The following is a 27,239-nucleotide window of genomic DNA, read 5'->3' as shown; positions in this document are numbered from 1 at the left end:
TGCTGGACAATCTCCACAGCAGTGCATGTGAGAGTATTCGGGGTGTTAGTGGACCCTTTCCTCCTGACGTCTGTCACCATGTACTGTTTTAGTGTCATTCAGGGCTTGAATTATTATTTTTTGCACCAGTCCATGAAATGTGTCTCCTCTCCGTCTCCTCCCTGTCTCTTCTTCTCTGTACACCTTCTCCTTGTCCTGAAAGAGGTCACATTAGCTTCATCTTCTGCAGACTTCACTTTTTATGATGTGATTAGCACTAAGCCTTGCACGACAGTTGTGCATCATCGGCGTAATCAGAAGGAGCTGCAGACCCATCCCTGTGGAGAACAAGGCCGAAATGGTGCTGGTGTTATTAGTCACCCACACAAACGGAGGCCCGTCTGTGGGACAGGCCAGCACCCTGCTATCAGGGTCAGGGTCAGGGTCAGTCCCAACAAGCCCAGTGTGATGACCAGATGCTGGGGGTGAATTGTAGTGAAGGTGCTGAGCTGAAATCAGCAAACACCATCCGTACGTGTTCTTGCTCTCCAGATGTTCCAGGCTCAGCTGGAGTGTGTTGGATGAAGCCTCCTCAGTGGAGCGATATAGGCAGGACGCAAACTGCGGTGGGTCGAGTGAGGATGGTAGAACAGATGTAATATGGTCCTTGATGGTCCTTTTCAAAGCGCTTCATTATAATGGAAGTGAGTGCTACTGGACCATAATCGATTAAACTGGTGACTGTGGACTTTTTTCGTACAGGGACACTTGAGGTTTTCAAAGCAGGATGGTATAACGGCTCGACGAGAAGTGTTGAATATGTCTATGAGAACAGAAATCTGTTGGTCTGCACACTCCTTAAATACACAGCCTGCTTTCAAGGTAGGACATACAGCTTTACCTCAGGGCCCAGAGTACATTAGGGGCAAGACTTAGTGCCTGGTCCTTGTGTTGGGGAGTGGGCTTCACTGTTGGTGTTGAGGTTACTGAAGATGTTGATGTCATTATTGGAGTGGGGATCAGTTCTAGAGTCCTAGAGTCTGTAGACTGTATACCCAGCCACAAACTCTTAATGTCTCTGTATCTAACTCTTATCCAAACCCACCCCTACTCCTACCCCTACCCCTAATCCCACCTCAACCCCTACCCCCAATCCCACCCCAACCCCTACCCCCAATCCCACCCCAACCCCTACCCCCAATCCCACCCCAACCCCTACCCCTAAATCCCACCCCAACCCCTACCCCTAATCCCACCCCAACCCCTACCCCCAATCCCACCCCAAACCCTACCCCTAATTTCTGTGAAAGCCAAGCAGTCAGTACAGCTGCAGCAGTGCTACAGTGTATCTGTATGGTTGCGTCAAGGATGTACACAGCAGTGATGGTTATTATTACACATTTCCCTTGGAGGATAAAAGGGTTGGCATTTAAAACAGCTCCATATCTGCAGAGCAGTGGGTGGAAATGCAATTTACACTGTTGCACCATCTGTTCTTTAATTAATTGCACAAAGCACCATCTCACATTTTTCACTGAGTGCCTCCAACCTGCACAGAAAGGTGTTCACCCTCCATACCAATATCATGTCCTGTGACAGTCAGCCCAGTCTGAGGAAAACATCTCTCACCTCCTGATCTGTTATTAGTCCAACCTTAGATACTCCATCTTATTTTCCAGAGAGGAGACGTTGGCAGGCAGTGTCAGCATCAGCACGTCAGGTCCTGTGTGGGTTAGCTCTTAGCCTAGCGCTAGCTCCTCCGTCAGAGAGCCACCTCTGTTTCTATGTTCAGCTCCTCTGTCTCCGAGGGCGGGTTATTATCGGTTGCTATCGGTGCTGTGCAAACCTCTCCCGGAAGACGAAGCTGCCCAAGGCTTTTTAATATATCCTTGAGCAATTAATCTTGATGTGCTGTCTGTGCACTATGAACTTGGTTTGACGATTGTAGATGAATCTCCCTCTCTATAGGTGCTCATAACAGCGACTCTGACAGTGTTGTTACGGCAACCCAGTGGTGCCGGCATGTTCCATTCCACATTTATTCAAAGATGCAGCTATACTGCAGGACACAACTGCTTCCTAATCTTGACCTCTAACCTCAAGCCAATACCTGAATGATGTAGACTTCTTCTCTCCCGTTGTACCAGATTTCGAACTTCTTGAGGTCTCCTTTGACATTCTCTGTGATTCCAACTGCACTCATCTGACAAACATTTAACATAACCTTAAGTCAGCATGTGTTAAAATACAAGTCCAAAATGTAACCTTAAAATTAACCTGCAGATGTACACAGTTGCAAAAATACATGGAATTCGTTGGGATTCTTAGACATGAAAGACTTTCTGGATACCCAACATGTCCAATTATTATCCAGCAACAATCCAGGCATGAGACAACAATACAGGCATGAGACATCAATAGAGGCATGAGACAACAATATAGACATGAGACAACAATATAGACATGAAACAACAATACAGGCATGAGAACAACAGAGGCATGAGACAACAATACAGCCATGAGACAACAATACAGGCATGAGACAACAATACAGGCATGAGATGTCAAAGGTTTCAGAGATTGAGTTCACAATAACCGTTCATTATTCTATGAATTATTTGATTAATTATTAAACAAATTACCGCATGAGGCCTGTGCAATGTTCTACTAATTTCAAACCTCAACACCAAATATAGCTGCTAGTCAGGAACTCCAGAGACCCAAAAGACTGTCTAGGGGTGTCTAGGGGTGTCTAGGGGTGTCTAAGAAAGTCCAAAACCCTACCTCAGGATTTGTCAGGACCCTTTGATGGTTTGCATACCTTCAGGGAGTGCTTGAAGCTATAGGAGGGGGATTTCTCATGGCCATCAGAGGCCTCTTCACGCTTCTTGCAGAACAAAAGGATGTTGTTGTACAGGAAGAGGTGCCTCTGCATGGGCTTGAAGCGCGCCAGGTCCTTCACCTTACTGTGACCTTTCTTATGGTCCGTCCACACGTTGAAAGAGCCTTGCATTAGCAGTTTTCCCAGATCATTCAGATTACCCTACACACACACACACACACACACACACACACACAAACAAACAAGAAAAATCTTTTAATATTCCATCTATCAAAGACATACAATGAAACTGCATGAAACCCAGAATGTTATTTGCCAATATACCTCAAATCCAGTGATAGCAATTTGGTGCATTGAATCGTTAACCGATTTAATTATGTCCAGCACGGTGGCCAAAGCTTCCTCCAACTCCGCTGTGCCCCCGGAACTCCTGCTGCATTTCAGCATCTCCTAGCAACAGCAAACACAAACAGAAAATTTGTATTTCAGAAATACAAATAACATGCAAAGCAAAGCATAATACAGGAGCAACACAGCAAGCCTCACCTTTAGCATTAGCTGATACTTGGTGATTCTCTGCACAGGCTTCAGCAGATATGCATCTAAAGACAGCTTATGGTCCAATCGTCTCTGACACTCCTACATGAAACATAGATTCCATCTGAAAAAAAATCTTATATTTGCAAATAATATAGCATTCTGAAATGCATATATAGAACACTGATGAAACAGGACTATCCAGTGTGTTTTTGAGAAGTATGACAGCTTTTTCAAGTGGGGGAAGGAGAGGTGGAGTGGTGGATCTCAGAAGGAGAACTCAGGAAGGGTGGAGTGGTGGATCTCAGAAGGAGAACTCAGGAAGGGTGGAGTGGTGGATCTCAGAAGGAGAACTCAGGAAGGGTGGAGTGGTGGATCTCAGAAGGAGAACTCAGGAAGGGTGGAGTGGTGGATCTCAGAAGGAGAACTCAGGAAGGGTGGAGTGGTGGATCTCAGAAGGAGAACTCAGGAAGGGTGGAGTGGTGGATCTCAGAAGGAGAACTCAGGAAGGGTGGAGTGGTGGATCTCAGAAGGAGAACTCAGGAAGGGTGGAGTGGTGGATCTCAGAAGGAGAACTCAGGAAGGGTGGAGTGGTGGATCTCAGAAGGAGAACTCAGGAAGGGTGGAGTGGTGGATCTCAGAAGGAGAACTCAGGAAGGGTGGAGTGGTGGATCTCAGCTGTCACCTGGAAAAACAGGCTGTCCCCACACTGCCTCCAGAGAGCTTCAGAGCGAGGCTTGTTCTGACAGTATTTCTCATACACCTGCAACTCTTCTTTCTGTGGAAGAGCATAAAGAGTCTTTCATTCTGCATCTGAGCAATCCCACAAGCCCCGGGAGTGTGGCCTGAGGCGGAAGATCACACTTTAGTGGGGGTTTGTGATGTTGCTCACCCTCTTCAGGAAGCACATTCCCACCAACTCTGGCTTCTCCAAGCAATTCTCCAGTTCTTTGAGAAACATTCTGTAGAAGATCAGGGACAAAATGAAGGAAGGAAAGAGAGACAGCAATCAAATAATCATGTCACTGCATTATATGATAATTAAATCAAATTAGTTAACATGTCACTGTGTTATATGATAATTCAATGACAAAACTCTCTTCCAAATATGTAAAAACTATCTAATCAGGTAACTTCTTTAAGGAACTGGATTGGATCATTTGCTTTGAACTTGCAGCCAATTACAACATGTTATTAATTAACAGAGAGGTAAAACATTTAAGGCACGCTTCACTTCAGCTGTGATCACTTTAGTGCTAAGTTCTGATGTTTAGATCCAGTGTGTTTTTTCCTGTGTGGCCCAGTTCGGGTGGGGTCACTTTACTGCTATGTTGTGATGTTTGGGTTTACTTCTGTTGTCACTGTTGACAGACCTTATGCCCTAACTGTACCCACACACACATTTAAAAACTGTCTTACAAGAAGGGATACGAACAAGGTGTGAGGCAGCCTCTCTATGAAGGTGTGAGACAGACTGGGTCAAGCCTTGAAAGGTTCCGGCCTGGATGACGGCACCTGTCTCTCAGCCCCAGAGAGCCTACCGCCAGCAGTCGCCATGGCACCCAGAACAAAGGCAGGACAGAGGCCTCCCCTTGTTAACAGGTATCAGGTTCCTTGTGTTCGGATCTTTGTGTTGTTGTCAGAGTGTTGGGGTGGAGGTTAAACTTGTGAAACGGGTTTTTGTAGTAGAAATCGCCCCCAGTTAAGTCATGACATCAGTGGGATGTAGTAGAAACAGGCCGTGTGCGGCTGACAGAAACCAGAGTCGGGTTATTTATGTATGGACCACGTGTGTGGAAAGCAGAACTTACTTATTGTGGAAGTCATAGATCTCAGGCAGGTTCCCGAAGAGCACCTCCTGCTTGTCCTGCAGTGCCGCTGGGATCAGGTGGGTCAGCTTTGAATCACTGAGAGCCGCAGCATAACCCTGGCAGACCAGAGGAACTAACACTGAAACACACACTAAGAACAGTAGGAACACGCTAACACACACACTCTACACTTTAACACATCACTACACCCACAGCACTCACTGCACCCCCTGCTCTGCGCTCACTGTACACACTGCACTGTACTGCACTTTATACTCCAGTAACGCCACACAATTCATATTACACTGATTTTTGCATCTCCTCCCTAGCTTATATTTGCAATGTTCATACTGCAGTATATGTAAAGATAGTGTACTTCTGATATCTGCATTTCAATGGTCTCATATATCCATGTAAACTCTGACAGCTTTAGCACTAACCCTACAATGCTTTGAACTGCTGCTGTTGATGATTACTTTCTATGCAACACACACTAAAATGTGTAAATATGCTTTTCAGAAATGACACAGAAATTGCTCTTACTCGACTGAGACACTAAAACAGTTTTGACAGCGTAACAATAACAAGAACAATACAAAAACAACATCGACGTTAACCACAGCAGCAGGTTTCATGGAGTCTTTTGTGTTCGGCAGGCAGACGAGTGAAAACACAGCTACTGGACGCATGCACGCCACTGCCCACGAGGAACAAAGACACAAAGAACAGAGAGATGCACCTCCATTATGCTGTGGAGCTCATCCACATACAGTCTCTCCGTCTCAATCAGCTCATTCATTATGTGTCTGTGGATGGAGGGAGGAAGGGGGGGCAGAGAGAGAGGGGGGGGGGGCTTGTAAAACAGGTATATGTGCTTGACAATTAAAACAAAGAGTACAATATAGCACAGATCCAGGGAGTTGCAGTCCAACACCCCACAGCACGTTCACTGCAGTGACAGAGAATCAGTGAGACAGAAACTCAGTATATGTGTAGAACCACGCCTCCTTTCTGCTGTTACCAACCCCTCAACATCCTGACAAGAGCTAGAAAGTTGAATCACATTGGTCTGTTCTTTTTGTACTGTTTCAGATTGATTTTAAAATTCTTTTGTTGAAATTTTAAAGAATGGTTTGACCCCATAGCATCGGAGTAAACCTACTGTATTAAAACATGCCTCACCGAATATGTTCTAAAACCACAGGATTTCTCCTAGGATTTGTAAGATTACAGGCAGAAGAAGAGCCTTCTCATATAAAGCCCCTCAGTTATGGGATAACCTTCTTTAATCCAAGACTCTGACAGACTTCCACTTCTTTTAACACATATCTTTATGTTTGGCTAGTACGCTAAGCAGAGCTGGTTACAATATGATTGGCCGAAAAGACACCAATTAATGTGAGAAGAATATCATTGGCTGAAAAGCTGTAATTGATTTTTCAGACTCTTGTTAAATTCTGCCAGAGTTACGTGCTGAAGGAGTAACGTGCCACACTCTCAAATCCCTTATCTTAAAGACACAGACATACACACACACACACACACACACACACACACACACACACACACACACACACACACACACACACACACACACACGCACACACACACACACACACACACACACACACACACACTGCTCAGCCTTAGGTATGGAGGATCCTCCCCTTATAGTGAAGTTTCCTGAGTAGACCAAAACTGTCATGTTGCTAATTACAAAACTCTCAGTTTCATTTTACATTTATCATAGTATAAATATGGTTCATGTAAATGCGGTGTTAGGAACCACTTCTATGACTCGTGTGTACTCTACCTCACCCCATGTGTGGTGTAACTGCATATCCGAATGGACCTGAATGAAGCAGCACCACTGGACACTCCCACGTGTCTTTGCAATATGCACATCTGACGTGCGACGATGACGTACACTGATGCCTTAGTAGTACAAAAATAATACCAAAATGTGATATACCACTTTGTGGTCAGACAATGGGGTTAGATTACTGCTGGAAGTAAAATAAACGTCTTTTGGATGAAACAGAACACAGAGCATCATTGGTCCATGTATTTGTGATAACTGGCTCACAACATTATTGCAAGCAAAAAACTTTAGTTAATGTTGTGACAAGTATAATATTCAGGAATATAGTAAACTTCCTTAGGTTAACACTGAAACATTTATAAATCAAACCTAAAAAAAAGTTTAAAAGAACATATTTATTAAATATTTTCACTAATATATTCACAACATAATACAACATGGTTTTACCTTTGTAAATCGATATGTAATTTGAAAATTACTTCGGTATGGTTCAGTGTGGTTTTGCTGAATAAAATGTAAACATTGTGTCATTTAATGTTAAACTACACTTGAGTGACCCCACAGTGTGCTGCCTCGCAGTGTCATCAGGTTTCAGGTTTCAGGTCAGTGTAAGGAACGTGAAGATCGCAGAACCTGCAGAAAGAGAGTGTGTGAGCTGAGGCTCTACTGCCCCACCCTGCCCCACCTGGCCAGCCCTTCCTCCTCATCCACACTCAAGCTGTACCTCAGCCCTGTGACGTCACGCTTGCTGCCTATCTGTTACATAATTCTGATGACACAAATTCCAGAGTGGCACTTAGTGGCATTCACTGGGGGGGGCAGGACTAACTGGTCTGCCCCGCCCCACAAGGCAGGCACGCTCCTCCCTCTTCAGTCCCTCCCAGGGGAGAAAACTGCTCAAGCAAGTTTCATGTTAACCAACGTTTAGCACATAACTGTCAGGCTTCAGCAAGCAAACATCTCAGAGCTGACAGAGCACGGAGGTGATCCTGTTTTGAAGATCCTGTTCTCACAAGGCACCACTGGCTAATACACAGGTAAGTCACATCTTAGGGGTGGGCAAATGTGACTTTTTATCACACTAGTAAATAACATAAGATTCTCATTTTGAGGCAGAGCATTAACTGACTGGCAGGAGGCTCTCTGGAATGGTTCCACACACCTGTACCAAGTTATCTTTTCAGCTGTCGATCAGTGGAAAATATATTCATATTTACTAACCACAGATACGAACAGGAACGTTGTACAGTAAACAGTACAGTGACGTGAACAGTACAGTGACGTGAACAGTAGTAACAAGTTCAAAGAAATGCGCCTTTAGACATGGCAGAAATGGGTCATATAACTAAAACCCCTGACAACACATAAACATTCAGTTGTTGGAGTTGAGTGTGAATTCTTCGTTAGCTCTGCAGCTAGAGGCCCCTCCTCTAAAGCCGACTCCTATCCCAGCTCACTGTCAGTCACATGCTCTGCTCAAGAAATTGTTTTGTTGATGGTTCTAGTGTTTTGCTCACCAGCCATAATCAAATAAGTCAATTAAGTTGCATTGCACAGCTCACAGTCTCAAAGAAGGAACATTAAAATCTAAGTGTGGAATAATTTGGGCTGTGTGTTAGTGGTTAGTATGAATTACTGAATTGTACCAGCTGTTTTAGAAACTTAAAAATTCTAAAATGCCTTGTCAATCAAAATTGGTTGGAAAAAATGTTGAAGCACTATGAAGTATTATAATGTGTAACAGATTTGTATGAGCATGAATATTTCCGGGAACATCTGAACAGTGAAAGTAGATGAAAACTTGGAAATGAAGCAACAGGAAATGATGCAGTGTGTTCATCACTTATGTGTTACACACATAGCCCCCAGAAATGTGTGTGCACACACACACGCACACACACACACACACACACACACACACACACACACACACGCACACAAACACACGCACACAAACACACTTCTACATATGTAAATTCAGAAAAACCAGTGATGTCTATGTAAATAGCTTAACTTTGCATTTGCCCTTAAATAAGATACGTACTACTGCAAGACCACAAAAGAGAATTGAAGTGCCCAGAATTGTGCAGATACAAAACTCAACAGAAGCAATGAGGAACTTGTTTGGTGTGCATTTCTGCTTCCAACAGTGAGCACCAGATTCATATTCTCGCAGACAATATGAGCTCAGGGGGTCTGGGAACTGTTCGAGCCCCCGAGAGCTCTCTAAAGAACACAGGCCTTTTGAGTTGTTGGTCTGTCATGTAGTAAAGACCATAGTAAAGACATTTCTATGAGAAGTTTACAGAACATGTTCAAATTGGTAATTATCTTAAGTTAAAATGATCTCCAGAGTTGTTACTACTGAGAAGTGTGATAATGTACAGTACTAAATAAAGCACTTGGTTTCTGCGCCTTGAATATAAATATATATATAATATAAAATATATATACTGATTGTAAATGAGGAAGCATAATTTTGAATGTGTAAGAGGAGAGTTTGACAGCCCCATATGAAAAATGAATAAGTCCTTTAACCAAACAGTGTGGTTGGCAGGACACATGATGCCCGCTTCTATTGACACAAGGCTGTTTAGCGTGTGTTCTCCTGGGCCTCTGTGTTGTTCGGCCCAGGCTCTGGGTGGATTTGCAACTTTAATGATCGTTTTTGTCATCATCAGCATTTGTACAGTGTGCAGTGTTTCAACTCTCTCTGCCCTTTAAACCCTTCATTGTTTAACACGCTGCTGTGCTGGCGATTCTGTGAGGTTCCCTGCATGAGGGCTTCAGCTACAGATTCAGGAACCCTAACTCACAGGATCCCTAACTCTAACTCACAGGAACCCTAACTCTAACTCACAGGAACCTTAAGCCTAACTCACAGGAACGGTTGGTGAACATAAACTATTTAACAGGCCTCATTGTTCAAAGCGATAACCATGATAATATCAAGTATAACCACAATCCAACTACATTCACATACTGAACGTAATCAGAGACATGCAGGCTGTGCTACAGAGAGACATGAACTGGTTAGATAACAGGCTAGTCAATAGGCTAACCATAGTAGTTTAGCCAGAGACGGTTAGACCTGGTTAGAACAGTTTGCTCATTGTTAATCCTCATTACAAATCTTTACAACATAAAATACACACTGCAGGCCAGGGTATGGTGAAGGGATGAGAGTGTTGATGTAGACAGGGATCTGAGAGAGCAGAGTGTGTGAGAGAAGTGTGTGTGATAGAGGTGTGTGTGTGTGTGATAGAGGTGTGTGTGTGTGTGTGTGTGTGTGTGTGTGTGTGTGTGTGTGTGTGTGTGTGTGTGTGTGTGTGTGTGTGTGTGTGTGTGTGTGTGTGTGTGTGTGTGTGTGTATGTGTGTGTGTGTGTGTGTGACCTGGTGTCTTTACTATAGCTTCTTCAGCCTAGGAAACAATGCTGTGACATCCTTGATGTTAAGTATTAATGTCAAGTTATGCAGCTAAATAAATTATAAAACCACTTTTCCTCTTTTTGCAGGTAGCAGTTACAGAGGTGTGTGGGTTTCAGTAACACCACCAAGGACTTGATGCAGTTTTCTCCAGCATATATGAACTCATGTGTTTACAATGGAGCTCGAACAGGTTCAGCTTCTGAATTGCTCAACCAAAGCTCTGGTTAACAGGACTTGACAAGAGGATCTGGGAAGATTACGCCAGCAGAATGTTTATCAATTTTAGGAGGGTCAGAAAGTGTCAGTTTGTGCAGCTGATTTCCATGTGCTGTGTTCTGTCAGTGCTCATGGTCTGCTGGGAGGAACTAGATCATCACGTGGTAAGCCATGTGAAGTCCTACTCCTACCGGTACCTGGTCAACAGCTATGACTTCATAAACAGGAGCCTCAGCGTGAGTCGCAGGGAAGCGGACAGCTTTGGGCGTTTCCCTTACATCATTGACCATGAGAACACATGTGTGGGGAGTGATGTACTGCTCCTTCTGTTTGTCAAATCGTCCCCCAAGAACTTTAAAAGGAGACATTCCATTCGCTCCACCTGGGGAAACTACACCTCTCTCAGGCAGAAGCTGGGCGTCACCGTCAAGGTGGTGTTCGTCATGGGCATCCCCGCCGACGGACACGAGAGAAGCACGCTTCAGCAGAAGCTCCTGGCTGAAGACGAGATCTACGGCGACCTGGTCCAGCAGAACTTCTCAGACACGTTCCACAACTTGACCCTAAAGCTGCTGATGCAGTTCCGCTGGGCACACGCACGCTGCGCTCACGCCCGCTTCCTCATGTCCGCAGACGATGACATCTTCGTCCACGTGCCCAACCTGGTGCGTTACCTGCAGGTCCTGGTCCAGCAGGGCGTGAAGGACGTCTGGATGGGGCACGTGCACAAGGGAGCCCCTCCAGTCCGCCGGAAGAGCAGCAAGTACTACGTTCCTGTTCAGATGTACCAGTGGTCTTCCTACCCAGACTACACGTCTGGGGCCGGCTACGTGGTGTCCAGAGACGTTGCAGACAAAATTTATCATGCCACTCTATCCCTGAATGCCTCACTCCATATTGACGATGTTTTCATGGGCATGTGTGCAAACATGGTTGGGGTTTCACCCCAAGAGCATGTTTATTTCGCTGGAGAAGGGAAGGCCCCTTATCACCCGTGCATTTATGAAAAAATGATCACCTCACATGGACATGAGGAGGACATTGGATATCTCTGGAGAGAAGCAACTGCTCCAGAGGTAAATGACGTATCTTCAGGGCTCCTGGGAAAACTGTATTGCACAGCTGTGAAGATGCTGCTCCTTTGTAAGCCTTATTTTTCAAACACCTACCCTTGCAGAGCAGCGTTTTCATGATGCACTATGAAGTCTGTGAACTCATTGCAGTATTTAACATGTTTTTCATTGTTAGATTTTTATACTAATGAAGATCTCAAGGACATTTCTGCACACTGCTGTTACCGCTGTCACTGATCTGAGAGGAGAGAGAGTCCTCAAACAAGGACAAGCCCTTTAACATCAGATCAAAATTAGTTTCACATTTACAAATTCTTTCACAAAAGTGTAGTAATTTATGAGAATTGCATGATCTTTCATATACCTCTACAAGAATGTCTAACAGGAATGGTGTCTGTTCATGTAAGCATGAACGTACGATGAATGTTTGTGCATGCTTGCCATGTTTGTGTCCACTGTGATCCCTGATGTTTGTATTAAACAGGAAGCTCCACAATCTCTGCTCATCCAGAATTTGTGACACAGACATGTGACACAGACATTTGTGACACAGACACACTTCATGTCATTTCTCAATACACATCTCTCAGGCCACATCATGCCTTGTCAACAATTCTACACAACCAAGATTTTAGTAGACTTTTTTAAATGCTCTTTATACACCAGCTAATTTTTACGTACTTAGCAGCTACAATGTGGATGGGAGATGTGTCTGTAGTGTGTAGATAGGCAGTGTGTCTGTAGTATGTGGACGGGAAGTGTATCTGTCGTATGTGGGCAGGGAGTGTGTCTGTAATGTGTGGACTGAGAGTGTCTGTAGTGTGTGTCTGTAGTGTATTGATTGGGAGTGTGCCTGTAGTGTGTGTCTGTAGCATGTGGCAGTAATTTGTAGAGAGGGAGTGTCTCTGTCATACATGGATGGGGAGTGTGTCTGTAGCGTGTGTCTGTGGTGTGTTGGGGAGTGTGTCTGTAGTGAATGTCTGTAGCGTGTGTCTGTAGTGTGTTGATGGGGAGTGTTTCTGTAGTGTATGTCTGTAGCGGGTGTCTGTAGTGTGTTGATGGGGAGTGTGTGTCTGTAGTGTATGTGTGTAGCGTGTGTCTGTAGTATATTGATGGGGAGTGTTTCTGTAGTGTATGTGTGTAGCGTGTGTCTATAGTGTATGTCTGTAGCATGTGTCTGTAGTATGTTAATGGGGAGTGTTTCTGTAGTTTATGTCTATAGCGTGTGTCTGTAGTGTGTTGATGGGGAATGTGTTTGTAGTGTATGTCTGTAGCAGAGCCGGAGTGGCTAATCGGGAGATTCGGGAGGAATCCAGATGGGCCGGCTCATGTCAGTCTCTAGTTTGGGCCGATTGGGAGGGAAAAATAATTTTGGGCCGGATTTGGGCATGAAACTCCCAGGCTGAAAGAGTGTCCCACTCTGGCCCTGGTGTGTAGCATGTGTCTGTAGTATGTTGATGGGGAGTGTGTCTGTAGCGTGTGTCTGTAGTGTATGTCTGTAGCGTGTGTCTGTAGTGTGTTGCTGGGGAGTGTATGTCTGTAGCATGTGTCTGTAGTGTATGTCTGTAGCATGTGTCTGTAGTGTATGTCTGTAGCGTGTGTCTGTAGTGTGTTGATGGGGAGTGTTTCTGTAGTGTATGTCTGTAGCGTGTGTCTGTAGTGTATGTCTGTAGCATGTGTCTGTATGTAGCATGTGTCTGTAGTGTATGTCTGTAGCATGTGTCTGTAGTGTGTTGATGGGGAGTGTGTCTGTAGTGTTTGTCTGTAGTATGTGTCTGTAGTGTGTTGATGGGGAGTGTTTCTGTAGTGTATGTCTGTAGCGTGTGTCTGTAATGTATGTCTGTAGCGTGTGTCTGTAGTGTGTTGATGGGAAATGTTTCTGAAGTGTATGTCTGTAGCGTGTCTGTAGTGTATGTCTGTAGCGTGTGTTTGTAGTGTATGTCTGTAGTGTATGTCTGTTGTGTGTTGATGGGGAGTGGGTCTGTAGTGTATGTCTGTAGCGTTTGTACGTAGCGTGTGTCTGTAGTGTATGTCTGTAGCATGTGTCTGTAGTGTGTTGATGGGGAGTGCTTCTGTAGTGTATGTCTGTAGCGTGTGTTGATTAGGAGTATGTCTGTAGTGTATGTGTAGCATGTGTCTGTAGTGTATGTCTCTAGCGTGTGTCTGTAGTGTATGTCTGTAGCGTGTGTCTGTAGTGTAATGTAGGGACAGTGCCTACCTCCTCCTGTCACACAGGCTCTCCTCACTCTCACTGGGGACGAGGACATGGGTGGACCCCCCTTGGCTTTCTTCATGCATCACTTCAATCTTAAACAGGACAGACGAGTGTGAGTCATGTTGCCCAGAGGCACAGAGATTTGAATGGAGTCAAATGTGCCCAGTGTGTACCTACCCAGCACGACCCAGCACTACCCAGGATCTACCCAGCACTACTCAGCACCACTCAGTACTACTCAACCCTACTCTGTACTACTCAACCCTACTCAGCACTACCCAGCCCTACTCAGCACTACTTAGCACTACCAGTCCTACTCAGTACTACTTAGCACTACCAGTCCTACTCAGTACTACTTAGCACCACTCTGTACTACCTAGCACTACCCAGTACTATTCAGCACTCCCCAGCACTACCCAGCACTACCCAGCACCTTGATGCCTCCTCTAGACTTGCGGGTGATCTTCTTCTTCAGCAGGTCCGTCTCAGGAGACAGCTTGGTGGAACTCTGCTCTAATCCTCTGCGGTTTGATGCTGGAGAGAAATAAAGTGAGAAATATAGTGAGAAATAAAGTATGTATTTTATACAGTAACAAAGACCAGGGTTCACAACATTGTAACAAGCACACAGTGTCATTGATGTGAAGCAGCAAAACTATTTCAGAACAGTGGCTCTTGTGGAGAATACTACTTTAATATTAATAATACTCTACAGTAGTATTAGGGTAAGGTAGTAGGGTGAGTAGCCAGGACCATGAGGTCCTTCGTATCTAAACATCTCCACATTAGTGCAGTCCTGGCACAGCTGTTCTCCAGGCACCATGCACATTTAAAAGCACTTAATACAGATGTGTTTCAGTAGTTTCAAACTCTGTAGAACAGGTTCAAATAATAGGTGTAATACTGCATGTAAAAAAATGAGTGGAGTTTGTCTGAGTGACTCTGCTGCTAGGCAGAGAGGTGTCGTTCCTCGCTGCCTTCCTGCAGTTGCTCACTCTGTCCTGTAGGGCGCGCTGCTTTAGGCAAAGGCCGCTTGGGCGAAGCTTCTGGACGTGGTGCCACTGGCTGCACAGGCCTGGTCTGCTTGGCGGAGAGCTTCTTCAGACTGACGTGCCTCTTGGCAAACATCTCCTCCACCTCCTCCAGCCTCTTCAAGGCCGTCTGCGCTTTGACCTAATGGAGCACAGATTGCAAACCAGCACCAGAAGTTTACTTTAGTATTTTTTGTTTTCTGAAAGAATAAAAGATTGAAACCACAGCTGTGTTCAGGGCCTGTGTAGAGTCAGACAGCTGTGTTCAGGGCCTGTGTAAAGTCAGACAGTTGTGTTCAGAATCAGACAGCTGTGTTCAGAATCAGACAGCTGTATTCAGAGTCAGACAGGTTCCTACCCTGGAGAGAGAGAATTCTCCTAACATCAGGTAACACTAACACATAAATCACACAGTGTCTTATTAATTAAGTTAGTTAATAACAGTATTGTTATGTAATTTATTAACTAATACTGTGTGGAACTAAATAATATAAAACTGTATGACAAAGTTTTCATATCCTTTATTCAGCATCCCTTATTGTGTTAAGTTGTTCCAAAGAAGACATCTTCAAAACCTGATCACTGATTTACTAATACGGCATCATAATCCAAATATCGTGTATTATAACATTGTATTAAAAAAAAAATTTTAATGAAATTTTATTAAAATATAATTGTTAAGTTCATCTATCCAACTTGAGCTAAGACCTTCGGAGAACTGACCCCAGATGTGTTTGTGTGTCTGCGGATGGCTGCACACCTTGATGGGCTGGGGGAGGCCGACCTCGTACTGGTTGTACTGGTCTTTCAGCAGGTTGAGCTGCTGCTCCTTGGCAGAGTCCATGTAGTTCTCCAACTCCAGCAGGGCTGACTCCGCCCCCTCCTGAGACTGACACCTGTCCACTGCCTGAGACGCCAGCAGATACACTCCACACTCACACCAATGATTCACCTGTACACACACACACGCACACACGCGCACACACACACACACGCACGCACGCACGCACGCACGCACGCACACACACACACACACACTTGTATTGGACATATGTAAAGCTGCTTTGTGACAATAGCTGTTGTAAAACTACAACTTTTACTCTGTTCACAGTACACCATAAGCCCTCTCAATCACATCTAGCACAAGATAAAGCACCGAGAGACATATCTGGAGTGCTTTAATCATATCTGGAATGCTTTAGACATATCTGGAGTGCTTTAGTCATATCTGGAGGGCTTTAGTCATATCTGGAGTGCTTTAGTCATATTTGGAGTGCTTTAGACACATCTGGAGTGCTTTAGTCATATCTGGAGGGCTTTAGTCATATCAGGAGTGCTTTAGACATATCTGGAGTGCTTTAGTCATATCAGGAGTGCTTTAGTCATATCTGGAGTGTTTTAGTCATATCAGGAGTGTTTTAGTCATATCTGGAATGCTTTAGTCATATCTGGAGTGCTTTAGTCATATCTGGAGTGTTTTAGTCATATCTGGAGGGCTTTAGTCATATCTGGAGTGCTTTAGTCATATCTGGAGTGTTTTAGTCATATCTGCATATCTGGAGTGTTTTAGTCATATCTGGAGTGCTTTAGTCATATCTGGAGTGTTTTAGTCATATCTGGAGTGCTTTAGTCATATCTGGAGTGTTTTAGTCATATCTGGAGTGCTTTAGTCATATCTGGAGTGTTTTAGTCATATCTGGAGTGTTTTAGTCATATCTGGAGTGCTTTAGTCATATCTGGAGTGCTTTAGTCATATCTGGAGTGTTTTAGTCATATCTGGAGTGTTTTAGTCATATCTGGAGTGCTTTAGTCATATCTGCAGTGCTTTAGTCATATCTGGAGTGTTTTAGTCATATCTGGAGTGTTTTAGTCATATCTGGAGTGCTTTAGTCATATCTGGAGTGTTTTAGTCATATCTGGAGTGCTTTAGTCATATCTGGAGTGTTTTAGTCATATCTGGAGTGCTTTAGTCATATCTGGAGTGTTTTAGTCATATCTGGAGTGCTTTAGTCATATCTGGAGTGTTTTAGTCATATCTGGAGTGCTTTAGTCATATCTGGAGTGTTTTAGTCATATCTGGAGTGCTTTAGTCATATCTGGAGTGTTTTAGTCATATCTGGAGTGTTTTAGTCATATCTGGAGTGCTTTAGTCATATCTGGAGTGCTTTAGTCATATCTGGAGTGTTTTAGTCATATCTGGAGTGCTTTAGTCATATCTGCAGTGCTTTAGTCATATCTGGAGTGTTTTAGTCATATCTGGAGTGTTTTAGTCATATCTGGAGTGCTTTAGTCATATCTGGAGTGTTTTAGTCATATCTGGAGTGCTTTAGTCATATCTGGAGTGTTTTAGTCATATCTGGAGTGCTTTAGTCATATCTGGAGTGTTTATGTAGATCTGCCAACCTTGTCTATGCCAGTGTGGATAGCGAGCGATTTGGAAAGGATGTCGTATTTTTTTTTGGTCTCGTTGCTAAAGTCATCACAGAGGCGTCGCAGCTCCACACACTTGGGCCGGATGGAGTCGAGGGCGTAGTGTCCACTCTGAATGAGCTGTTCTCCATGACCCGCCTGCAGCTGGGCTTTCTCCAGACACTCCTGTGTGACACATACCACAGGCTCACTGACACACACCCTGCCAGGAAGTGTTGTTAGCAGCATGCTACATTTCACAACCACTGCTCCAGTGTCAGTGTACCAATTACAGCTACTAAGAATGATCCTTATTATTAATGAATTACCATTAATACTGTACTAACATTTATAAAGTGACAATGTGTACCAACTGTAAAAATTCCAACACACTGTTATTAATGCTACACTGGTATCACTGGTAACACTGGTAGCTCAATATTCAAACATATTCTGTTTTACTTATTACTCTCTGAGGAGACGTGTGTGCATGTGTGTCTAAGTTCCTCTGTGAAGAGAAAGAGGTGAGACAAACCTGAGCGCTGGTCTCCATCCTCCTCAGATCAGACAGCTGCTGCTCCACACGAGTCACGCAGTCGCCAGCGTCAGACAGCCCTAGCAGAGCTGATGTCAGACCGTCCAGAGACACTTTTACCTTCACACACACCATGAAAAGAAGGATGACGAAATGTTCCATGTGCACATATTCTGGGTTTGCAGTTCGACTGGTCAGAGTGGACAGATGTATGTGTTTGTGTGTGTGTGTGTGTGTGTGTGTGTGTGTGTTTGTGTGTGTGTGTGTGTGTGCGTGTTCGGTACCTCTCTGAAGTCTTGCTCAAAGTGTCTCAGCTGTAAACACTGCTCTAACTTCACATGATGCTTCGACCAGAACTGTTCAAATGCATTTTCTGTCTCATCCAGCTGAGCCAGCAACCTGAGACACACACATTCATACTGACATGCTTACATGACAAAATAATGCACATAATCTTCATACATCGGAGAATCACACAGTAATCTGAGTACATCTGGAAATAACACAGTAATCTGCATACATCTGAGAATAACACAGTAATCTGAGTACATCTGAGAATAACACAGTAATTTGAGTACATCTGAGAATAACACAGCAAGGTGCGTGCATCTAAGACTAATTTGCATACTGCAAAATATACACCTCCGTATAATTCACAGCCCTGTTTGGGTGGTTGTGCCATTTGTTTAGTATTTGTGTATTTAACCATCATGCTGTGTTCCAGTCAAATTGGACTAATTTACTTGTGTAATTAAAAGTGTAATAAATCCCATGTTCCGTGTTTGTCCACACATGGTATCTGAACAAATAAAATTAATCAGAAATGTTTTTATACATATTTGTGTGTTTTATAGAATTTGTATACACCCATGGTGTTCCTGGTAAAAAAAAAAGTATTGGTCATTGGAAACGATTTGGTAAGACTACCAACTTAAACCCTTTTTAGGCTTACATGGCAACCCCCACAAGAAGTTGATGATAATGACTTTATCCCATGGAAAACGCACCAGTTGTGCAACATGCAACTTTCTCACAGGTCTGGTGTGTTTTTCTGAGGCTTTAACCACATTTCAGTCTGTGGCTGCACAATAGCCAAGAGATCTATTGCAGATAAAGTTCTGGACCTCGTATTTGACCATGACAGTGATCAGGAGGAGAGAAGCCAGGCTGTCAGAGAGGATTTAGAGAATGAAATGAGGAAGAAGAAGACACAACCCAGAGGAAGAAGACAATGACACTGCCCAGAAGAGGAACAATGCCATTGATGAGGAAGAAGACCCAACTGTAGTTGTGGTCTACCATTTGGTCCAAAAATAGAATTTGAGAGAAGAGCTGAGCTTCCAAATGCAAATGTCATCAGGATGACCCCATGGCCAACATGATATGCCATATCCTGAGTGGATGACATCAAGTCTTGTTTTCAACTTCTCCTCACACACTCCATTATGACTTTTGTCATGAACATAACGAGGACAGAAGGGTTCATGGAGGTGCCTGGGAGGATATACAGTAGGCCAGGTGAATTCTGAAGCCTATGCGTGTTGATTTTGTGTGCTGTCTACAGCACTGCACTGTTGTAGCCTACAGGCATGTACTCCTGCAGAAGAATGATGCTACGTTGGCCAATTGTGGTATTTTTCAACATCACTGATGTTTCGGGCCACAATGCCTTTGTGGTATGGAGGGAGATCAGTCTAAGCTGGAAGGAGGAAAGGAGGACAAACACTACAAGACGAGACATTGTAGGTTCCTTGAAGAACTCGGCAGAAGAAAGGTGGAGCCCAACATTCAAGGGCGCCGACACCTTCCACGAATGCCATCCTCTGCTGCACCGGTGAGAGTCATACAAGCAACTTCAGAAACATCCACACCAATTAGAGATGGAGTCTAAAGAAAGAGATGTGAACTGTGTGGACCACATCCACCCAGAGAAGGAGGAGTCTAAACAGAGGTGCGAACCGTGTACACCAAGAGATAAAAGAACAAACTTTGTGTGCCACAGATTTGGTGTATATATATTTGCAAATAACATGCACTGACCTTAGTATATTTCCCAACATCCTCATAAAAGGACAAAACATTAACATGACACTATATCACTGTCTTTTAAGAGCTTCAATACAAAGCTCCAAAAGTGTTAATGCAGTGTAAATACAACATGAGGAGATAATATTTGTATTATTCTGAATTTATAATGGAAAAAAAAATCCTGGTGAAAAATGAGTAGGATCACTATGAGTGTGAACTGAAATGAACGAAACAGAATGGTTAATTAATATTATGAAATCTTAATGAAAGTACATAGGTAAGGTTTCTGAAATTGTTTCTGGCTGTTATTGTTAAATAATTTCTTATTGTTCTAAGTAAAGGAAAATGATAATTAAATGAATTGCAGAGGGGAATGAAAACAACACACACTTCCAGTGAGAACTGTCTGTCACGTAGGGCTACGCCCCCCTCTCCCCGCTGTCACTCCAACGTCTCTGTTCCTCGTGGTTTTGTTATTCCCTGCCTGTTTATCCCGCCCAGCTCGTTGTCTCCGTGATTCCTTGTTTACCACGCCCCCTTGTTATCACCGTCACCTGCCCTTCGTTTAATGTCATTGTATTTTAGTCCCGTCAGTCCCCAGTCGATCATCCGTGATTTTGTCATTCCCGTTGGTTCATGCTGTTAGTCTACTCTGTGCTTTGTTCGTTTGGTCTTTCTGTCGGTTCGTGCGTTGTTCGGTCAGCCTGTTTGTTCCCTGGTCCGTGAGTCTTCCTGTTCTCGTCTCGTCATGCCTGTCTACATTTCTTGTGCTGATTGCCCACACGTTATGACCCCTGCCTGTTCTATCGACTCCGGTTTTGGTATTCCCTGTATTAAATCTCGCTCATCTCTGCATTTGTGTCCGTCTCCTCGCTCCGTGGCGCGAGCCGCGTTACACTGTCTGGAAATGTATACATGTCCCTGAAGATCAGCCTAGACAGAACAGTCTGACTGAGACAAAGTGTGTGTGTTATCTTGATCACCTGAGGCAAGTGATACAGGATTCACCCAGGATACTGGCTGACCAGGCAAAAATATTTCAAATCTGTAGTAAAGCACCTTAACATGCACTGTGGAAGTGAACACTTTCATAGCTTTCGTCAAATTAGTGTTAACTGCCATCTTTCTCCTTTAGCTAGAGGATTTTAGCCTGATTGTATTCTTTAGCAGTCCAGTGGATTGTATACTTAACACTGCTCTCTTAGCACACAAGATTCTGTATTTGATGGCAACAACAGAGCACTAGACAAGGGTGTCTGTCAAGTTATTTTAATGCAAATGTTAGGGGTGGGAATCGTTTACTATCTCACGATTCGATTCGATTCCGATTTTGGGGGCCACAATTCAATTCAAAATCGATTTTCGATTCAAAAAACGATTTGATTTATAAAAATTTCTGCTTAAGTCTATAAAATCTGCATGATCTACTACAGTCTGCTTTGCAAGACAGAATGACAAATACAGAAAATAAAGTGTCTTTCACATTTAATTAACAAAAATAATGTGCTTTGGTAAAATAAAATGCTTTTTGTTACCAAAATTCTTGAGCTTCATTTTACAAGCTGTCAGGGCTGGCTCGGATGCAGTTCCCCCAGCCGTTGCTAGGGGCACCAGAGTCAGTCCCAGACTATACAGGCGTACGTTCTCAGCCAGTGTCTGCTTTCTCTGTGATTGCTTCTCGTTTGTAGGTGTCTCGCCACCTCTCTGTTATGCTTTCTCTTTACTTATTCGAGTATCTATCTCCTGCGTCGCTTCCTGACTCATCTCAAGTTTTCACAATCCTACATCCGTTTTGCCTTTATTTTTGGGAAGGGTTTTATTTTGCTGCGGCGTTTTTTGCCAGTTACTTCTGCTGGCATCCTTGGTTTCGTTTTCGCGTTGCATTTATCCGCGCTGTTTTTTAGTTACTGTTGTTGTTTTGTTTCTTTCTCCCGTCTCACTACGGTTAACTGTTATTTTTCCCGCGTTGTATTTTCCGCATTGGTTTTTTGTTTCTATTTACTTCGTGCCCTCACGGTTTTGGTTTCTATTCTCTTGTGCGTTGAGTCTCCCGTGTTGTTTTGTTTGTTCGTTCTGGGTCGCTGTGAGCGTTTCCCTCTCCCTAATACATGTGACGAGTGTCAAATGTATTGCTTTTGCGAGCCGGCACTCGTGTCCACCCTTCTCTATATTATTTCACGCTGTGTGTACGTTCCCGTACTCACCGCGTTACACACGCCTTGCACAAGAGCTACATTGTGTCAAGTTCGGTCTTCCCTGGCATTCGTAAATACCAAAACAAACCCATATTTTTGCCTTAAATGAAGACGGAACAGGTTGAATATCTCTTTCCTCCATCTGTTTTGAAACCTTTCCGCACACGAGAGTGTCCCAGAACCTGCTGCGTAAAGTCTCGCGTAATTTTGTACTTGCGACTTAGAATCGATTTTGGGACATTTAAAATCGATTCTGAATCGTAGTAAATGAGAATCGATTTTTGATATATGAATCGATTTTTTTGGCACACCTCTAGCAAATGTAAATATTTTCCCAGTGTGTGTCCAACATGCATTACAACTTTGAACAATAAGAATGCTGCCACCTTAAAACAAACATTGGATTTGGAATTCCACCAAAAAACACAAGAGCTTAAAAAATTAACACATTAAAGTCTTAACACTGAGATTAAAACCACACCAAACATATGCATATGATGATATTTTCAGTTTGTTTCTTACATATGCGCATGCTGATATATTCGGCTGCACTCATAAGTTCACACACCTCTGGCAGAATTGTTGGAGAAAACATGAGTGATTAGCCAAAACATGTGTTATGTTTTTTTATGTTTCTCAAATTAAATTTAACTATTATGCATCACAGAATAGCAATCATTAAACAAGTCCCAACAACAAAGAAAATTTTTTTGATTAGTTATATTATCATGTGACAAAATGCTTCTAGTACTCTAAGGTCTGGTTGTTTATCATGAAGAGAGCTGACAGTTTACAGTGGCTCTGTGACACTGATATCTGAAGAAGAAGAAGTAATGTCTAACATAGACTTGTGCTTTTGACCACATGACCCGTATGGCCTCATGTTTCTCATCACGCGAACCATGTAAATTTCCTGACTGATGACATTCTCCAGTGTTTTCTGCTAAGATGCTGGATTTATTCTGACATTCTGACTAAATAAGCTGTTGTAGCCCACACCCACCAAGACCCATAGAGCGTGAGCTCCAAGCTCCACGGTGGTGGATGCTTCCTTTCACACGCTTTAACACCTCTGGTGTTTATAGTTATGACTGTAAAGTTTAATTTGACTTGTCTCCAAAACATGTAGTTTATGGCTATGACCGTAAAGTTTCATTATCATCTCAAAATTTCAACTGCTTTTCTTCAGAGCATTCTCTAGCTGTTCAACATCCCTTTGTCATGGGGCTGAAACAGGAACTCATTTACTATTTATACACACACACGAATGACAATGAAACAGGTGTGGCTACCCCACTGCCATCTCAAGCTGTGCGTGTCACCTTGAGCATATATAATCAACCCAAACATGCAAGGGAATCTAAAGAGATCCATTGGGGATATGAAAGGGATGTAAGTGGAACGGAAATGGATAATGAAAATATTAATGGGACAACGTGGCCAAAGGACAAGGATGTTTTCCTGATGATAAAAATGATAATTTCTAGAATATATCATTTATGAATATAACATTAGAGCAAAGGTGTGTTTGTAACCATCACATAAATGACCGAAGATCCACCAACCTTTCAACTGTGGTCTGGTTCTCCATCTCGTCTGGGTTTAGCGTGTGGTTCTCTGTTTTACTGGCCTGGGCTTTAATGCATGAGAGCAGAGTGGCTGCCTGACTCATGGCTAACTTTAGCTCATCCTGAAACCAAACAAAAGCACTGTTGAGCTTCACTTCACTAAGCTCAGGAGGCCACATGCCCAGGCGGAGCAGGCTTGTTCGCACACTTGCCTACCTGGAGTTTGTTGTGTTTCTCTGTGTGCGCGGTGAGGAGGTCTTTGGTACGCTGCACGTCATTGGGGAGTTCGGTTTCTGCTAAGTCTGATCCAAACGTCTGCAGCATCTGTGCTGTGGTTTTCACCGTCACAGCAAAATTTTCAATGGCCTAATTAAGAAGACATTAAGATAATTCTGTTGTTTGGGTTGACACAACAGCAACAAAGGAAGGAAAATGAGATGTCCTACTAAAGATTATGTTCATGTTTTTGTTTGTCATGCTTATTATGTTTGTTGTGTTCATATTTATGTTTGTTATGTTTATGGTATTTGTAATGATCCTTAAGGGATTATTGGGATAGTGTTTCATTAAGCTGTTATGTGTGAGTGGGGACGCGCGGGAGTGAGAGAGAGAGAAGGAGAGGAGAAGAGAAGAGAGGAGAGGAGGCTCTTGGGGAAGAACGATAAGCAGCAACTTTTTGAGTGAGTTCACTTGTGCTAATTATTGAATAAAATAAATAGTTGACAAAAGCAAACCATCTGGGAGTAAAACCTGAATGAATGTTACAATATACACTCACCAGCCACTTTATTAGGTACACATGGCTAGTACCGGGTTGGGCCCACTTTTGCCTTTAGATCTGCCTTAATCATTCATGGCATAGATTCAACAAGGTACTGATAATATTCCTCAGATAATCTGGTCCATATTGACATGATAGCATCATGCAGTTGAGCAGATTTGTCGACTGCACATCCATGATGCGAATCTCCCGTTCCACCACATCCCAAAGGTCTATTGGATTGAGATCTGGTGACTGTGGAGGCCATTCGAGTACAATGAACTCATTGTTGTGTTCAAGAAACCAGTCTGAGATGATTTGCTCTTGCTGGAAGTAGCCATCAGAAGATGGGTACACTGTGCAATCATAAAGGGATGGACATGGTCAGCAACAATACTCAGGTAGGCAGTGGTGTTGACACAATGCTCAATTGGTACAAATGGGCTCAAAGTGTGCCAGGAAAATATCCCCCACACCATTGTACCACCACCACCAGCCTGAACTGTTGATACAAGGCAGGATGGATCCATGCTTTCATGTTGTTGACGCCAAATTCTGACCCTACCATCCAAATGTCACAGCAGAAATAGACTGATCAGACCAGGCAACGTTTTTCAAATCTTCTATTGTATAATATTCATAAGCCTGTGTGAATTATTGCCTCTGTTCTTAGCTGACAGGAGTGGCCCCCGGTGTGGTCTCCTGCTGCTGTAGTCTATCTGCCTCAAGGTTCAACGTGCTGTGCGTTCAGAGATGCTCTTCTGCATGCCTGGGTTGTACCATCTGGATATTTGAGTTAGTTGCCATTCTATCAGCTCTATTGGCATTCTCCTCTGACCTCAACAAGGCATTTGTGCCCCCAGAACTGCCACTCACTGGATGTTTTCTCTTTTTCGAATCATTCTCTGTAAATCCAAGAGATGGTTGTGCATGAAAATAACAGTAGATCAGCAGTTCCTGAAATACTCAGTCCAGCCCGTCTGGTACCAACAACCAGGCCACATTCAAAGTCACTTAAATCACCTTTCTTCCCCATTCTGATGCTCGGTTTGAACTGCAGAAGATCCTCTTGTCCATGTCTACATGCCAAAATGCATTGAGTTGCTGCCATGTGATTGGCTGATTCAACATTTGCGTTAATGAGCAGTTGGACAGGTGTACCTAATAAAGTGGCCAGTGAGTATATTATTGTCATTGACTCTCTGAGTGTACAGTGACTGACCCACTAAATAGTGGCTGAACTACTCGTCTGTAACAGACTCACTGTACGGTAACAGACTCACTGTGCGGTAACAGACTCACTGTGTGGTAACAGACTCACTGTGCGGTAACAGACTCACTGTACGGTAACAGACTCATTGTGCGGTAACAGACTCACTGTGCGGTAACAGACTCATTGTGCGGTAACAGACTCACTGTGCGGTAACAGACTCATTGTGCGGTAACAGACTCACTGTGTGGTAAAAGACTCACTCACTGTGTGGTAACAGACTCACTGTGCGGTAACAGACTCACTCACTGTGCAGTAACAGACTCACTGTGCGGTAACAGACTCACTGTGCGGTAACAGACTCACTGTGTGGTAACAGACTCACTGTGCGGTAACAGACTCACTCACTGTGCGGTAACAGACTCACTCACTGTGTGGTAACAGACTCACTGTGCGGTAACAGACTCACTGTGCGGTAACAGACTCACTCACTGTGTGGTAACAGACTCACTGTGTGGTAACAGACTCACTCACTGTGCAGTAACAGACTCACTGTGCGGTAACAGACTCACTGTGTGGTAACAGACTCACTGTGCGGTGGTGGATCCACTGACTGTGACAGTACTGCAGGCTGCCCCCCAGTTCACAGGTCAGCTGTCCTTTGTCCACATAGCCGTGCAGATCTGAGAGGGAATTCAGCATGATGATCTGAAAGTTTAAGCAGAAGACTTAAATTTTCCATAATTTCCTTCAGTCCAAAGAGGTTTGATTTAATAAAAAATAAAAATAAGATTTTTTTCTTTATTTATTGTCATACATTTATTAATCAAATGCTGTGAATGAAGCCCTTTGTCTTGAAAGTAATTTTCCTAAAATCCCAGCAATGCGTCCCTGGTTAATGATTATCAGCTGAACATCTGTCTACTGACTACATGACTAATTCAACTAAAATTTCTCAATTCACAACACCTTTCAGAGCACAGGACACACACCTTCCTCTATTAGACACACACCCACCTCTATTAGATGCCACACACACCCTCCTCTATCAGACACACACCCTTCTCTATCAGACACATACCCTCCGCTATCATAATCATTAAATATTTAAGTAGATAAAGCATTTTAGAGTCTTTCTAACTAGATCTCATTTAAATGGAGTTGTTCTTATATGCCTTACATAACGCGGTCAGTGTGTTTCCAGCAGGCCAACCCAACCGGTACCTTCATTTTGAAGTCGTCCCGGTGTAGCCGGATGCCAATGTCAGTAATCGCCCTATGGAAGAAACGCGAGGGTCTCAACACCAGCACCAGCTGCAAGTTGCCTGGGAACGCCCCCTGTTGGCACAACAAGAAACTACACTTAGAGGAAAAACTCACACTCAAAATAAAGGTTGGGGGGGGGGGGGGTGGAGAAGTTGCCATAATTTATCTCAAATACAGTAATTCATAAGTACAGCAGGTGCACTGAGGTTTCAAAAACAATATTCTATTGAATTTCTGTTTACTTAAGATGTGTTGAACATGGACCAGGGTTGAACCATAACCCTGTAACCTCAGCTGACCTTCAGCCCTGCT

The 27,239-nt window shown here is 43.6% G+C and overlaps 2 protein-coding genes across 9 annotated transcripts in view; one reads left to right on the top strand and one right to left on the bottom strand.

Annotated features, from left to right (window-relative positions):
* The window catches only part of mcf2l2 (MCF.2 cell line derived transforming sequence-like 2), a 64,425-nt gene that overhangs the window by 17,692 nt on the left and 19,494 nt on the right, over positions 1–27,239 (bottom strand). For all 8 annotated transcript variants that reach the window (XM_077023381.1, XM_077023379.1, XM_077023382.1 and 5 more), the window contains exons 5-23: positions 26,886–26,999; positions 26,253–26,369; positions 23,908–24,057; positions 23,689–23,813; positions 18,185–18,299; positions 17,901–18,020; positions 17,360–17,551; positions 15,717–15,908; positions 14,921–15,098; positions 14,359–14,459; positions 13,929–14,017; positions 5,909–5,975; positions 5,170–5,285; positions 4,251–4,320; positions 4,044–4,136; positions 3,368–3,460; positions 3,146–3,271; positions 2,801–3,022; positions 2,090–2,182 (exon numbers count right to left, since the gene is read on the bottom strand). In XM_077023381.1, coding sequence (XP_076879496.1) covers positions 2,090–2,182; positions 2,801–3,022; positions 3,146–3,271; positions 3,368–3,460; positions 4,044–4,136; positions 4,251–4,320; positions 5,170–5,285; positions 5,909–5,975; positions 13,929–14,017; positions 14,359–14,459; positions 14,921–15,098; positions 15,717–15,908; positions 17,360–17,551; positions 17,901–18,020; positions 18,185–18,299; positions 23,689–23,813; positions 23,908–24,057; positions 26,253–26,369; positions 26,886–26,999 — 2,373 coding nt within the window. The remainder of the gene's footprint in view (positions 1–2,089; positions 2,183–2,800; positions 3,023–3,145; positions 3,272–3,367; positions 3,461–4,043; positions 4,137–4,250; positions 4,321–5,169; positions 5,286–5,908; positions 5,976–13,928; positions 14,018–14,358; positions 14,460–14,920; positions 15,099–15,716; positions 15,909–17,359; positions 17,552–17,900; positions 18,021–18,184; positions 18,300–23,688; positions 23,814–23,907; positions 24,058–26,252; positions 26,370–26,885; positions 27,000–27,239) is intronic.
* Positions 7,874–11,915, top strand: b3gnt5a (UDP-GlcNAc:betaGal beta-1,3-N-acetylglucosaminyltransferase 5a). Its single transcript, XM_077023387.1, has 2 exons — positions 7,874–8,028; positions 10,508–11,915. The coding sequence occupies exon 2, from the start codon at positions 10,691–10,693 to the stop codon at positions 11,828–11,830; it is 1,140 nt and encodes a 379-aa protein (XP_076879502.1). The 5' UTR covers positions 7,874–8,028; positions 10,508–10,690; the 3' UTR covers positions 11,831–11,915.

The sequence above is a fragment of the Brachyhypopomus gauderio genome, chromosome 12 (genome assembly GCF_052324685.1).
Source record: "Brachyhypopomus gauderio isolate BG-103 chromosome 12, BGAUD_0.2, whole genome shotgun sequence".
Taxonomy (NCBI): domain Eukaryota; kingdom Metazoa; phylum Chordata; class Actinopteri; order Gymnotiformes; family Hypopomidae; genus Brachyhypopomus; species Brachyhypopomus gauderio.
The sequence above is the reverse complement of the archived record's forward strand: the minus strand, read 5'-3'. Positions and strand labels throughout refer to the sequence as shown.